General features: G+C 43.1%; 1 protein-coding gene across 1 annotated transcript in view; it reads right to left on the bottom strand.

Annotated features, from left to right (window-relative positions):
- Window positions 1-3,535: 3,535 nt before the first annotated feature.
- Cfap57 (cilia and flagella associated protein 57) overlaps window positions 3,536-14,183 on the bottom strand; it is a 70,736-nt gene continuing 60,088 nt past the window's right edge. The window contains exons 25-26 of the mRNA XM_019208692.2: window positions 12,105-12,237; window positions 3,536-3,875 (exon numbers count right to left, since the gene is read on the bottom strand). Of these exons, the coding sequence (XP_019064237.1) occupies window positions 3,661-3,875; window positions 12,105-12,237 (348 nt within the window). The 3' untranslated portion in view covers window positions 3,536-3,660. The remainder of the gene's footprint in view (window positions 3,876-12,104; window positions 12,238-14,183) is intronic.

Here is a 14,183-nt window from a genome sequence, read left to right as displayed (position 1 = left end):
CCTCAACAGAAGGACCTCGAGACTTAAGATCTTCACCAGCTCCTCTTGTACTGTGACCGCAGCCCCCTAAGCCATCTGATGCTCCCTCCTGTTCTTGTGTGCATCCAATGATTAGTGGCGAGCTCAGAGAGTCTTCGTCTTCGTCCACTCTGAGGCACTGACCTCCCACCCGCCCCCATATATTTTGAAATAACCCAAGTCTCTACCGTCTTTTTTCTTTAGCCCTTGCCATCTCCCTTTCTAGGTAGTTGGAGAATTTTTTTTGGTACCGGGTATTGAACTAGGGTCCTTGCACTTGCAAGGCAGGCCACCGAACCGCTGAGCTAAATCCCGGCCTGGTAGTTGGAGAATTAATTACCCTCTATAATCTAGAATATATAAAGAACTAGAAAAAAACCACACACCCCCAAATTTAAAGACCTAGTCCAAAAATGGGCACCTGAAATGAATAGACACTTCTCAGATGAAGAAGTAATGGCCAATAAATATATGAAAAAAGGTTCAGCACTACTGGCCATTCAAGAAATGCAAATTAGGGCCAGGGATTTAGCCCAGTGGTTCTGCTGCCTGCCTCGTGAGTGCAAGGTCCTGAGTTTGATCCCTGGCACAAAAAAAAAAAAAAAAAAAAAAAATTAAGACTGAGACCCCATCTCACTCCTGAAAGAATGGCTACCATTAACGAGTCAACCAAAAACAAATGCTGGAGGGGCTGTGGGGTGTGGTGGGGTAGGGGCAAGGAATGTTTCTCCATTGTTGGTGGGAGTGTGAATTGGTACATCACTATGGAAATAGGTATGGAGATTCCTCAAAAAAACTGAAAGTAGAGGTTCCATTTGATCCAGCTGTTCCCTTCTAGGTATCTCCCTGAAAGAGTTAAAGTCCTACTCTGTCACTGAAAACAGAACAGAAAGAATTAAACAAGATTGGACTTCTGGCCCCAGATTCACTAGCCTGAGGCTGTGTTCACCCACTGTGCAGTCAAGAAAATACCCTGCTGCCCTGTTGGCCAAGGTGCCGTGTTTTGTTATGGTGGGGCTTTCCTGTGGCCTAGACTTCTGCCTCCTCCTTACCAGCCGGACAGCAGCCGGGTTTAGATAGGCCCAGGTTAGCTTAGCTGGGAGTTTTCAGCACTTTTTCTTTCTGGTTTAGACGCTCTGGGGTCATGCTGTAGAACCCAGCATCTGGCCGGTGGAATTTTGCTTGGAAGCCTCTCCAGTGCGGTATACAAGAACTCGGAATTTAAAGTCCTTTGGGAGATGGGGCTACAATTCTGGCCTTGTCTGCGTGACCATGTAGTAGTTCATTTACTACTTGGTTTTGATTTCCTCATTGATAAACTGAAGTCCATCTTGTGGATGAAAGATGATGTCCTGACTCCTAAGATATTTTTCGGTTGAATTCCCATCATTGGAATGTGGATGTGTCCTGGCCACAGCAAATTTCCTTCTGGTCCTCAGGAGGGCTCCAGTTTCCTCTGTGCTTTTCTTCTTCCCTAGTCAGGCTCCCTCTCCCTTGGCTTGGCCAACTCTCTCCAGTCCTTAAATTGGGAGTGTTCACTCCTCTTCCTCCTCTGCCATCCCCTTGGTCCAAGCCACTGGCCCGTCACAACTGGACATCGACAACTTCCTTCTAACTGGCCCCCTGCCTCTACTATTGGGTGTCCTCAATCAGTGCTCTGCACAGACACCCAGATGAACTTTAGATGCAGACACAGCTCTTGCCCTCACAGAGCTGTCCTAGCAGGAGAGGCAGGAATTAGAAAACTAAATGAACGTGGTGTGGTAGGGGTTGTGAAGAAAAACAATAGGGCAGGTGTAATTTATATGGGAAGGGTCAGAGACTGACTTTCTGAGGAAGTGACATCGAAGCCAAGATCTGAAGGAGGTGTGGGGACAACAGTATCTCAGGCAGAAGAAGCAGGAAAGATCCAAGGCCAAGAAGACCACAGTCTGTTATAGGAGCTGCAAGAAGGCCAGTGCCAAGGGAGTCTGGACAGAAAATGGCAGTGACTCACAGCAGCCTAGTGCTAGCCACTGGAGTGCAGTCTGAATCTTTGATGTGCTTTCAAAGCTCTGAATGTTCTGGCCCAGCTCACTCCATATTTCCCCTAATCTCATTTCATTCCAGTTTCTTCTGCAAAGATAAAGGCAAGATGCTAGTTTGGAATGGAGAAGTTGAGACCCAGAAGAGCCCAGCCACCTGTTGCGATAATGTAATGGGCTGTTGTCTTCGTGGCACAACTTCTCCAGGTTGCCTACATTTTTTCCCCCGCTCTTGGAATCTGGTCTCCCAGAGAGTAGAGGACCTGCTGGCATGGTACGGCTGCTGCGATAGGGCCATGGGACACTTTGCTTTGTGGCCTCTGCCAGGAACCCTCTGTTTGCTGCATCTACCTTCAAGAGAGTCTCGCCAAATGGGACAGCTAACTCTGAGCCCTTGCTATGTTTGTTTGTTTGTTTTTGGTACTGGGGATCGAACTTGGGTCCTTGCGCCTGCGAGGCAGGCGCTGGAACCACTAAGCTAAATCCCCAGCCCTTGAGCTCTTGCTTTGAAAACAAACCTAAGATCAGGCCCAGGGTGTAGGTAAAGCAGACTGAGGAACGTAGGAAGCCTCAGCAGTGACATACTTAATGAAGCCCAAGGGGACCAGCAGGAACACAAGGGACTATGGGCATAGATATTTATGTGGGTATTGGAGGGGCACCTTGCCTGTGCAGGCAAAAGCCAGTGAGGGACATCTGGCTTATACTTTTTGCTCTTTAGTGCATAAAGAAGTATCTTTGCTGACATCTGTGTGTCGCTGGGTGTCCCAGGATGGGGCCCGGAGGATAGTAAGAGGGCAGAGAGCCCCAGAAACAGTGCAGCGAGGCGGGCCCTGCAAAACAAAGATGGTAGCTCTAGAGTGACATGAGATAGGAGAAAGAAGGGGAGAGCTCCATGTATATCCTAAGAGCAGCATCCACAGGCAGTGCAAGACTCTGGGCCACTCCTTGTGACCTTGCTGTGTTTATGCCGTGGTGTCTCGATTCGCAAACATTTTTGTTTGCAAACAATTTGGTCAGCAAACAGGAGCATTTGGCAAAACTTTGTTTTTGTTTGTGACTCTGCATCAGATGATACACACAACCGAGGCCATCTTTCCCACAGGAACGTGAATATGGCCATCTTTCCTAGAACTGTGGAACAAATTAAATTCGTGAACCGAGGCACCACTGTATTTTGCTCTCATTTCCCCCCTCATTTTTACACTTTTACACAAATCCTCAGAAAGCCTCATTATGTTTCATAAAGAAAAAGAAAAGTTAGGAGGCTTTGGTCCTGACGTGTCTGTGAGAGAAGAAAGTCAGGAGGGAGACAACAGACAGAGTTATTTAAGCTGGGAGCAGGCAGCCCACCCATCCTGAGGCCCAGAAGACAACAGGCTCCAGCCCCAAGTCTGGAGCACCCCGCACCCGCACTCACACACTCCTGCCCTGGCACCAGCTGAGCAGAAACTGAACAAGGTTATAGGCAAAAACCTTTATTCTAACTGTGTCCCCAGGTCCTCGGGGCCAGAAAAAAAGGGCTCGGTGCTGCAGGGACTGCAGACACCAGTGCAAAGCTGGCCGGAGGACAGACACACCATGTCTGGCTGTGGCTGGAGATGGCTCACCGGAGGGATCACTTGGTCTTCACGTCAAAATCCACATCTGAATCGACAAGGGAAGGAAGTCGAATTCCAGCAATGGTGTGAAACCCCGGCACTTGCTCTTGCTCTCGGATCTGGTCTCTGAGGTGCCGGATTTCTAGGCGTTGCATTTCAATGATTCTCCCAGTTTCTTCTTGCTCATTCAGTCTCATGGTGGCAGTGGCACTGGGCATGTCCCCGCCGGACACTGTAAGGGACAGAGCAGGACAAATGTGGCCTGTTCACTGATCTGCTGCAGCCTCTTCTCCTCTCCCCACTCTCCAAGCTCCTTTGGATGCCTATTTTGGGAAGACACTTAATCATGGGTGCAGGGAGTACAGAGGTAAGTAAATTTCTTTACAGTCTCGTAGAGAGACTGAGAAGCTGAGACACAGGAATGGCTAGAGGGAGGCTGAGCGTGACAGCAGCCCAGGCCCTCCCCTGAGTGCCTGCACCGAGATCCTCTCTAGTACAGGCTGCTTTCTCCATTCCACGCCCCTCAGGCAGGATGGCACTCATGTGCAGCCCTTGCTCCTGGAGACAGAGAGCTCTGCACCCCTCCTGTACGGCCACCCACCGGAGCTCCCTCCGGGCTTCTCTACTCCTGGCTCTGTCATTTCTGTGTCTCAGATTCTGCCATCATCCTGGGTAATATCAGCACCCATGGCCCATGCCATTCCCAGCATTAGTGACCGTCGCCTCCAGCCCATGTCAGCACCGACTCTGGGCTTCTCCTCACCACCCGGGACCCTGTGCCGTGCACACTTTTCACTCTAGTACGCCATTCTCTGACCACAACCTCTCTGCCACCTCATGCTCTTTGGCCGCATTGTGACCTCTTGTTCGTGGACAACTTCGTCCTTCTCCGTCCCCTCAGATGGACTCCTTTTCCATTCATTTCCTTTCCTGGCCAGTTAGACCCACTGTGACTTTCTTCCTCCATTTCTTTTGGAACTGCTGTGTCCTTCTTGTCTCCAAGTGTTGATAGGTTTTACACTCATAGTCATGAGCACTCCCATCCCCCACCGTGTCTGAATTTCAACCTCCATTTAACTCTCCCTCATTCTTAAAGAACAGCATTGTCACCTCTCTCCAACTCGCTGAAACTGTCTCCATCTCACTGAATGCAGTCAAATCTCAGAGGAAAAGGGGCCTCTCCTTTCCACTGCCAACCCTTCCTGTACATCTGGTGGGGTTAAAAAAAAAAAAAAAAAACACCTCACCAAAAAACAGAACAGATGGAAAAGAGTTTCAAAGAGGAAGTGATCAGCAGTGGTCAGCAGCCAGCCTTGCCATGGGCCTCTAATTGGCCTAATTAAGCCAGCATTCAAGGAGCACTTGGCTTAGACCCGCTTTCTTTGCAGGAGACAGCTGGATCCTCTCTGCCTCTGCTTTTTGCTCTTTTCTGCAGTCTCTAGCTGCTTGATCTTTTAGTGTTTCTTTTCCTAGATCTTGACCCTTCATCCTCCTCCTGCTCCTGGTAGCCATCCCATCAAGCTGTGCCATGGCCCTGGGACTCTGGGAGTTCCAGGAAATGGGTCTCTAAGTCTGTCTGCTTGGGCCTGGACTGCTCACCTCTGCCTTGTTTCTGCTTACCTGTCTACGTGCTTCCTCAGGCACTTTCTGTGTTTTAACTAAGCTCTGTGCTCTCTCCCATCAACCTTTACACACAGATACTTACCCAGTCACCATCTGACTTCCTGGGACAACCCAACCTGTGTGGGAAGCCACAATCCTAAAGGTACTCGGTGGCGTGACCCTGAAAATGTCCCAGCACTTGGATTCCTATTTTTGCTAGTGTTTACGGGGGTGCACTTGTGCCTCCTGGGAGAGTGGCTCATGGGGAACTTTGCCCGGTGGACCCAGTGTTCTGTCTTGGTTCCTGCTTAGCCTCTCATTCTGGTCTTGAGGGTATGGGTTGTGGTTTTCCTCCATTTCTTCCCTTTGCTCCTAGGGTTCTTTCCCCACTCCCTTTGACAATGACCTGGCTGCTGACATACTGTGATTCAGCCTCACAGGGGGCCCCTTTGATGGCCCTGCTTTCATGTGCTGCGGCTGTATAAACCCTCCTGCCCGCCCCCGTATGACATCAGTTCTCTCCTGCAGCCCCTACCTTGCCTCCCCTCTCAATCTCCAGTCTCTTCCTGTTCCTTGCTCTGTCCAGAGCACGTCCTGCTCTTATCAGTCTCCCTCTCTGTATTCTGCCCACAAGTTGCCTCCAATAGATTAAAGTGGATTTCTGATTTAATAACAATAACAATATTATTATGATTATTTGCAATGTGTACCAATAAGCTACAGCCAGCACCCAAATTTTGATTTTAAATGGCTGAAAGTAAGAATGTGGTTACTGATTCATTCGGACTAATGTTTAACTTTTTAGAAAAATTTTTTGGTACTTTGTATATTTTCTTTCTCTCTTTAAAAACTTTTTTTTTTTTTCCTGGGGATTTAGCTCAGTGGTGTTGCTGCCTACCCAACAAGAGCAAGGACCAGCGTTCAATCCCTGGTATAAAAAAAAAAAAAAAAAGAATAAAAAGAAAAAAAAATGCAAGGTCACCATTTCTGGCTTTCACTGTTGCATTGTGAAGTCAGGTGTTAGTTGAATTGTTAGTACTTTGTATGATACCTCTCTTCTCTTTGGCTTCTGTAAAGCTGAAAAATATGCCTTTGCTTCTCTTTTAAGTGGTGGTGAAATGAGACATCATTGGATTTTATCCTTTTTTGTTTTGTTTTGTTTTGTTTTGTTTTTTGAGACAGGGTCTCACTACGTAGTTGAGACCACCCTGGAACTCACTCTGTAGCCCAGGTTGGTCTTGAACGAACAGTGATCTTCCTGCCTCAGCCTCCTGAGTGCTGGGATTGCAGGTATCCACCATCACACCCACCCACCCACCCCCGATCTTTTTAAAATTTAAGATTTATTTTTATTAGTGAATGTTTGCATAATGATTACATTCATTGTGGGAGCTGGTAGGTGTTCACAGCAAATCTTGATTCTTTTTTAACTTTCCCTTCTCCTTCCCTCCTTCCCATATTTTTAGTCTGTTTATTCATCAGTGGATACTTGGGTCACTTTCATCTTTTATCACTTGTAAAAAATGCTACCATGAACACGTTATACACATGTATCTAGAGTCCCCAACTTTCAACTCTTTTGGTATATTTCTAATATTCTTAGAAATTGAACTGCTATAGCATATAGTCATCCTGTTACTATTTTTTTGTGGCAGTGGGGATTGAACCCAGGCACCTCACACTGAACTGTATCCCCAGAGTTTTACATTTATTTATTTAAAATTTGAGACAAGGTCTCACTAAGTGGCTAAGTTACCCAGGCTGGGCTTGAATTTATGACAGTGGTGTACCTAGTGGGGTTAGAGGAGACTAGTAAATTAAAGATCCACCCTGAGCAGCACAAACTCTAGCTACACCACTGACTTATGATCTTTCTGCTTTAGTCTCCCACAGTGCTAGGACAAATAAGCTGCCTCTGTGCTCTGTTATTGTTCTCAGACGCATGCAAGCTTTACATTTTGATGCAGTACAATTTATTTGTTTTCCTGTTGTTGCCTGTTGCTTTGGGTGACATGAAAGAAATAACTGCCAAATCCAATGTCATGAAGCTTTACTTCTATGCTTTAAGATTTGTATCATTTGAACTCTTATTTAAATGCAATCTTGCCATGTTGCCCTCAGATTTCTGGACTAAAGCAATTCTCCTGTCTTAGCCCCCCAGATATCTAGGTCTATAGGCATACACCATTATACCTTGGATGTTTAGATCTTGGATCCGTTTTGAGTTTTTTTTGTATATGTTGTAAGTTAAGCATTTACTTACATTCTTTTGAATGCAGATATCCAATTTCTCCTTGCTACTTGTTGAAAAGACTGTCCTTATCCCATAGAATAGTCTTGACATCCTTGTTGAGAATGACTTGACCATATATATGAGGGTTTAATTTCTGGACTCTCAAATCTATTGTATTAGTCTATATGTCTATTTTTTCTTAATGACAGTACCACACTGTTTTGATTACTATAGCTTTGTAGTAAATCTTGAAGTCAGGCATATAGGATCTTTAATTTTGTTCTTTTTTAAAAGTTTGTTTTGAATATTCAGGGTCTCTTGAGAGTGCACGTGAATTTTAAGATGAAATTTTCCACTTCTGCAAAGAAGTCATTGAGATTTTGATAAGGATTGCATTGAGTCTGCAGATCACTTGGGTAGTACGGCTCCTCCTTCTCCTTCTTCTCTTTTTCCTTTCCCCTCTCTTCTTCTTCCTCTATTTCCTCTTCTTCCCCTTTCTCCTCTTCTTCCTTCTTGTACTGAGGATTTAACCCAGAGTCTTTGCATGGAGAAAAGAATTTTCTTGCTAAGTTGCCCAGGCTGGGGTTGAACTTGATCCTTCTGCCTCAGCTGAGATTCCAGGTGTGTGCCATTATGACTGGATTTGTCATTTTAACATGTTAAGTTGGCCAGGGATTTATTTCAGTGATTCTGCCGCCTGCCTCACAAGCACAAGGACCTGAGTTCAATCCCTGGTACAAAAAAAAAAGAGGTCTCCTTAACATGTTAAGTCTTCCAATCTATGAATATAAAAACGTTTCCATTTATTGGTGTCTAATTTCTTTCAACAATGATTTTTAGTTTTAAGTCTGTAAGTTTATTTCTAAGTATTTTATTCTGTTGATTTTTTCTCCTTTTGAGAGTGTTCATTATTTGTGCATAAAAATGAATTTGTTGGTTTTGTATTCTATCATTGGGAATGTTGCTGTTTCGAGATTGGCTTTCACTTTGTAGTTCTGGCTGGCTTTGAAATGACTGTGTAACCCAGGTTGCTCTCAAACTCTTGGCAATTCTCCTACTTCAACCTCCAAGTGCTGACATTACAGGTGTGTGCCACCACACCTGGCTTTATAACTGGGATTTTTTTGTATGAAATTTCCCCTTACTTCCTTTGGAAGTTTGGAGGATTTTTTTTCTTTGTATTCTGGTGTTTTGAGATTTCATGATGATGGACCTGAAAAGGCTCTACTTTTAATTACCATATTAGATGCTAGATGAATCTAACATCTTCTTAAACAAAATTTCTCTTCTGCTTTTACCCCTGCCTTGATCTCTACTTCCAGAGCAGTCACTCTTGATAATCCTTGAGACTTGCGGTACGCATTAGATTTTTTCTGGGTTCTCATGTCTGGTTTAGAATTTAGGTTTTTTAGCTCTATAAAGTTGTTTACTATTCATCCATTTATTTTCCAGCTTTCAAAATTTTATGTCTTGTTTTTTGTTCTCATGATTTACTTATGCCATTTCAGTTGGTTTGCAATCAGCTGTCTTTAATCAGCAGTTCTTTTTCTTTTTAATGCATGTTTGTAGTACATAACATCTACACTCCTTGTGAGGAGTTGGCACATGTACATAACACACCTTAATTCCTTTTTTCATCCCCTTTCCCTTCCATGCCTCCCACTTCCACCCCTCTCTTTATCCTCTTCCTTTTTGGGGGTACATGCTTACAGTACACAGTGTTGGTACATGTGCATAAGACATCTTAACTTCCTCTAAAAAATCCTTAATCCCACCTCCTCTCTCCCCCTCCATCTCTTGATCCATTTCCCCTTTGAGAAAGATTTTTCTACTTCCTATTATCTGTTTTTTATTTTCCTCTTTATTTGTATTTCTCATATAAGAGAAACCATGCAATATTTAAGCTTCTGTGTCTGATTTATTTTGCTTAATGTTATGGTCTCAAGGTGCATCAATTTTCTTATGAATGACTCAAGTTTATCTTTCTTTATGGCAGAGTAGTAGTACTCCATTGTGTACAAATATTGTATTTTCTTTACCCATTCATCTGCTGGTGGACATTTAGGCTGCTTCCAAGATTTAGTAATTATGTTATTAATTGTGCTGCTATAAACATGGATATGCATGTATCACTATAATATGTTGTCTTTAACACTTTTTTTTGGTACCAGGGATCGAACTCGGGATCTTGCACTTGCAAAGCAGGTGGTGGAACCACTGAGCTAAATCCCCGGTCCTATCTTTAACTCTTTTGGGGAGATACCTAGAAGGTGAATAGCTGGGTCAAATGGAATTTCTAATTTTAGCTTTTTGAGGAATCCCCACACTGATTTCCATAGTGGTTGTATAGTTTATAATTCCACTAACAGTATAGAAAGGGTTCCTCTTCCTCCACAACCTCTCTAGGATTTGTTATTAGTTTTTTCTAATGATAATGGTTTTAGTAAGTAAAACAAGCAGGCATATCTATTAGAGTAGATCTGTTACTTAATTGTCATGTGTATGAAAAATTAGTATAAACTCTGCTAAAATAAATAGTGGTTTGGGGATGACAACGTCTCTTTTTCAGACAGGGAATTCGTAAAAACACCAACTAAACTGGCCAATTCCTGAAACAATTTGAGGATATATATTTTGAGCTGACTGGTCTTGGTGGATCTATATTCAAAATCAGAGGTTAGATTGAGATTTTCCATGACCGAAGCAGACAATATTTGTCTTCAGTTGTTAGAAGTGAATGTTCCTTGAGCAAACCATATCATACAAAAGATATTGTGTTTGGTTTGCTTTAAAATAACCCATGGTGGGCATAGGAGGAAGTAACATTTTGTGTGTGTGTTTATGTGTGTGTGTGTGTGTGTGTGTGTGTGTGTATGTGTGTGTATTACTGATGAAACAAGAGTGGCAAGAGTTGGAAAATGAAGATTGGAAATAGATTTGTAGGATTTCATTAGACTTTTTTCTTGATTTTTGTTTATACCTGGAAAGTTTTGTAAGAGTAATATTAAGAACCTGGCTATACCACACAGCAGCCTAAGCAGGTCCCAGAGGAGCATTTGTTAGAATATTTAAAACATTTTAAAGAGAAAATTTTCCACTGTTTACAGGCGTAATGTTGTATTATCTGCAAGAGAAGAAGGTTTCAGCTTTGCACAGTCAAGAATCTCAGTTTCGTAACATGTCCTGCGGCCTCGCGTCAGTGCTATCTACCTAATACTGTCACTTGGGTTCTATTTGGAGCATTTGTTTCGGTCTCAACTTTAACCCTGGTCAACATAAGACTTGAAATGACAAAATCATACACACACACGCACACACACACACACACACACACAGATACAGAGTTATGTATCACCTAACATCAGGGGTACATATGTTCTGACAAGTGTGTCCTTAGTTGGTTTTATCATGAAGTGTAACTGCACAAACGGAAATGAGGACAATGTCCCTGGGTGATACAATCTTAGGGACCACTGTTGTACATGCAGTCCATTGTTGACTGCAATGCTGCTATTCAGCACATATCTGTATATATACACAGATATATAAACATGTATATACTATCATATTTCTTATAAATAAAACATTTTATATGTTCAATTTTATAATAGTTTAAGACTCACAATAAGATGCAAAAATAGTAAGAGAGTTCCTGTGTACCTCCCAGCCACCTTTCCCCAGTGATAAAAACCAAAGTACATGAGACAACTGACATTGGAAAGACCTAATCCACAGCTGTGGGATGTTTCAGTTCATCCAGCTCTCTAAGATTTATTCTTGAATGTAAACCCATAGAAAACAAAGTTCTTGATCCATGCTGGCTTAAATCTTAGAAATGCTTTATATTTTCCTTTTTTATTGATTGCCCATTAATAACTGTTTAATGCCTAAAGAGTGTAGTTAGCAACTATCCACCATTACTCAACATTCCTTTCATAAAGATCCATGTGATAAGTTTTGCACAGAATTTAGTGCCAGGAAAATGTCTGATTCTCCAGGAAACAACTTCCTTTTACCATACAATGAGAACTATGCAAGCTATCATATTTCTTCATTTCCCTTTCTGTCTTGATTATCAGAGGTACTTGAGGACATAACTGCAGTAACTGAGCTCGTTGAATATTTCTTATGTAATTCTTTCACCTCTCCTTGTAAATAGTTTCTCATCTTTTTGTCTTTAATTGTAAACCTCCACAATCCTTTATCCACAATTCTAAAATGCAAAAAGATTTAAAAATAGAACACTTTTAAAAATGTATGAAGCTTCGTGTGAATATTCATCCATCACTACAGAATACTAAAGTGTGTGTTTCCAGGGCATTGCCCCAGACCCATCTGGGGATATTACATAATACATAGCATGCTCTTTCTAAAATCGGAAAGAGTCTGAATTCTGAGTTGTAGCTAACCTTGAGGAATTCAGCCAGGGGCTGTAGACCTGAGAGTAGATGTGGAGAGGCCCTCAGAGATCCTTTGGACTGCAGGTGGCATGTCCAAAGGCATGAAGAGGTTCTCAGAAGGCCATGGGTGGATGTGACCTGATATAGGATGAAGCCAAAGGGAGACTGGTTATGGCTGCCATTAGTCCCTTGCCTGCAATGCCCATTTCCCTTGCAGTGACATTACCTGTCTCTGAAACTTCTTGCGGTTGGGTTTTCTTAGACAGTTTGAGAGCTGCTTCAAGGTCATAGACTTGAGAGCGAGTGAACTTCAGCTCCCTGCGGAGCTCATTAATTTCCTTGATCAGAGTGACATTTTCCTTCAGAAAAGAAGGAAAGAGCGTGAGTATGGTTGAATGAATGGTGGGCATAGAGCATGCCCTCCTGGGTTTGAGGGGTGAGAATGGGCAGGGCGGGTTTGGATCCAGTTTAACTTTCTTCTATGGGGGCATAATATTTTTTGAAGATGAGGTATAGCTATGTTGTCCGGGCTTCCCTTGAATTCTTAAACTTCCTGCCTTAGCCTCCAAAGTAGAAGGGATTATGGGCATGTGCCACAGCACCAGAAGGGCACGAGTCTTTATCCCGCTCATTGCTCACCCTCTCAAGGAACCAGTGAACTTCACTTACTTTCAGGTGGACTCAGCACCATCTCCATCCATCCTAGCTCTTTCAAGTCAATAACAACGCTTTCCTAAGTGCTTTTCATATGACTTTAATGTATTTAAACACTGTGATAACCCTATGGCTAGATTCTATTACAATCACAGGGACTGACTAGAACATATCAACATATTAAACATTTTGCCTCATTTCATCCTCACAACAACCTTCTGAGGTGGGTTACTATCAGACAGATGCATTTTGCATTTGGAAGTGAGGCAGTGCATATATACTAGAGAGTGCCCTATTTCTCTTTGACTACTGACTTCCAGACTGTACTTTCTCACCTCCCATTTATACTACCTCCATTTCAGCACCTCATATTGTGGTAGCCAAAGACACAATCAAAAGTACAAATTGGCATCATTGCCTTTTCTCTTTTACTTTCCTTTTTAGTTTTATTTTAGGGTTCCCTATTTTTAATGTTCATACAGAGATTTCTTTAACTGAAATACCGAATAGTTTCTCTGGTGTGAAAAACTATAATAGTACACAGGATCCTAATGAGATAATTAATAATGTGAAATAGGAAGTAAAGGCCTAAAGGTGTAGGGAAAGTGGAAAGGGTAGGGGAAAGGTAATAAGGAAGAGGAAAAAAAATATGAGAAACTGAAAAAATGGAAATAAAGTGTTTATAAATGAGGAGGGGGTGAAGGGAGGGCAGGGACAAGGGGAAAAAATGAGAATCAAGACCTATTATGTGAAGGTACAGAATCCCAATGATGAATGTAATTGTAATGTATACCTAGATTGTACCAATAAACTCAATAAAAAGGAAAAAAAAAAAGTACAAGTTGGGCCCCCTAAAAATAGTTTTCCAGGGTGTCCTGTGTTCTGAAGAGTACACAGATCGCAGTGAGGCCAACTGCATTTTCTTTGGGTAGCTTTGTGAAGAAAAATATGAACACAACAGGCTCGCTGAACCTTCTGTTTGTGATTTCTCCTTTGTCAACGTGGCCTTCAAAAATCCTCCAACCCTCTGAACTCCCACTCAGCCAGTCAGCAGCAGGAAAAATCTGACCTGAGGTCCATCAGCTGCTGAGACTGGAAATGTGAGAGACTGGATGAGGGGTGCCAAGGTTCATTTATACAGCGATTTCTAGGTTGAGCTGAGCAGGACTGCCTTAGGCCTTTGGAAAGGCCTGATGTCCCTGTTAGATCTTTCAGACACTCACGTAGCGAAGAGAAGACATGGAAATGTCGGCAGCACCCCCTACTGGCTGGCACTTTCAGAATAGGGGACGGCCTCACAGCGAGGAAAAATCAGGCAACAGATGAATTTTGTGAACTTGGAAGCTTTGCATCAGTGGTGTCTTTCTGGAACCCACAGTAAGTGGGATAGCCATCTGTCCAACTGCACGAATGAGTTCCATCCTGGAATCCTCCTCCACTCTTTCTTCCACCTTTCTCCCATGTCTAACCTGGCATTTCTGCCATTCCACTCTTGAAATACCTTTTGACATCACAGTGTTTCTCTTTCCAAGAGGTTCTCATTTACCCTTCACATGACAGCCATCTCCTCATCAGCTTCTCTGCCACCTGTCTCTCTCTCCACAGTCTGTCCATTCTGCCCACTGAGTTTATCTTTATGAGACAAAGATAA

This window comes from Fukomys damarensis, unplaced genomic scaffold (assembly GCF_012274545.1).
Source record: "Fukomys damarensis isolate Sample0158 unplaced genomic scaffold, DMR_v1.0_HiC HiC_scaffold_23, whole genome shotgun sequence".
In the NCBI taxonomy this organism is placed as follows: Eukaryota; Metazoa; Chordata; class Mammalia; order Rodentia; family Bathyergidae; genus Fukomys; species Fukomys damarensis.
Note: the sequence above shows the minus strand (reverse complement) of the source record. Positions and strands in the feature narration are given on the sequence as shown.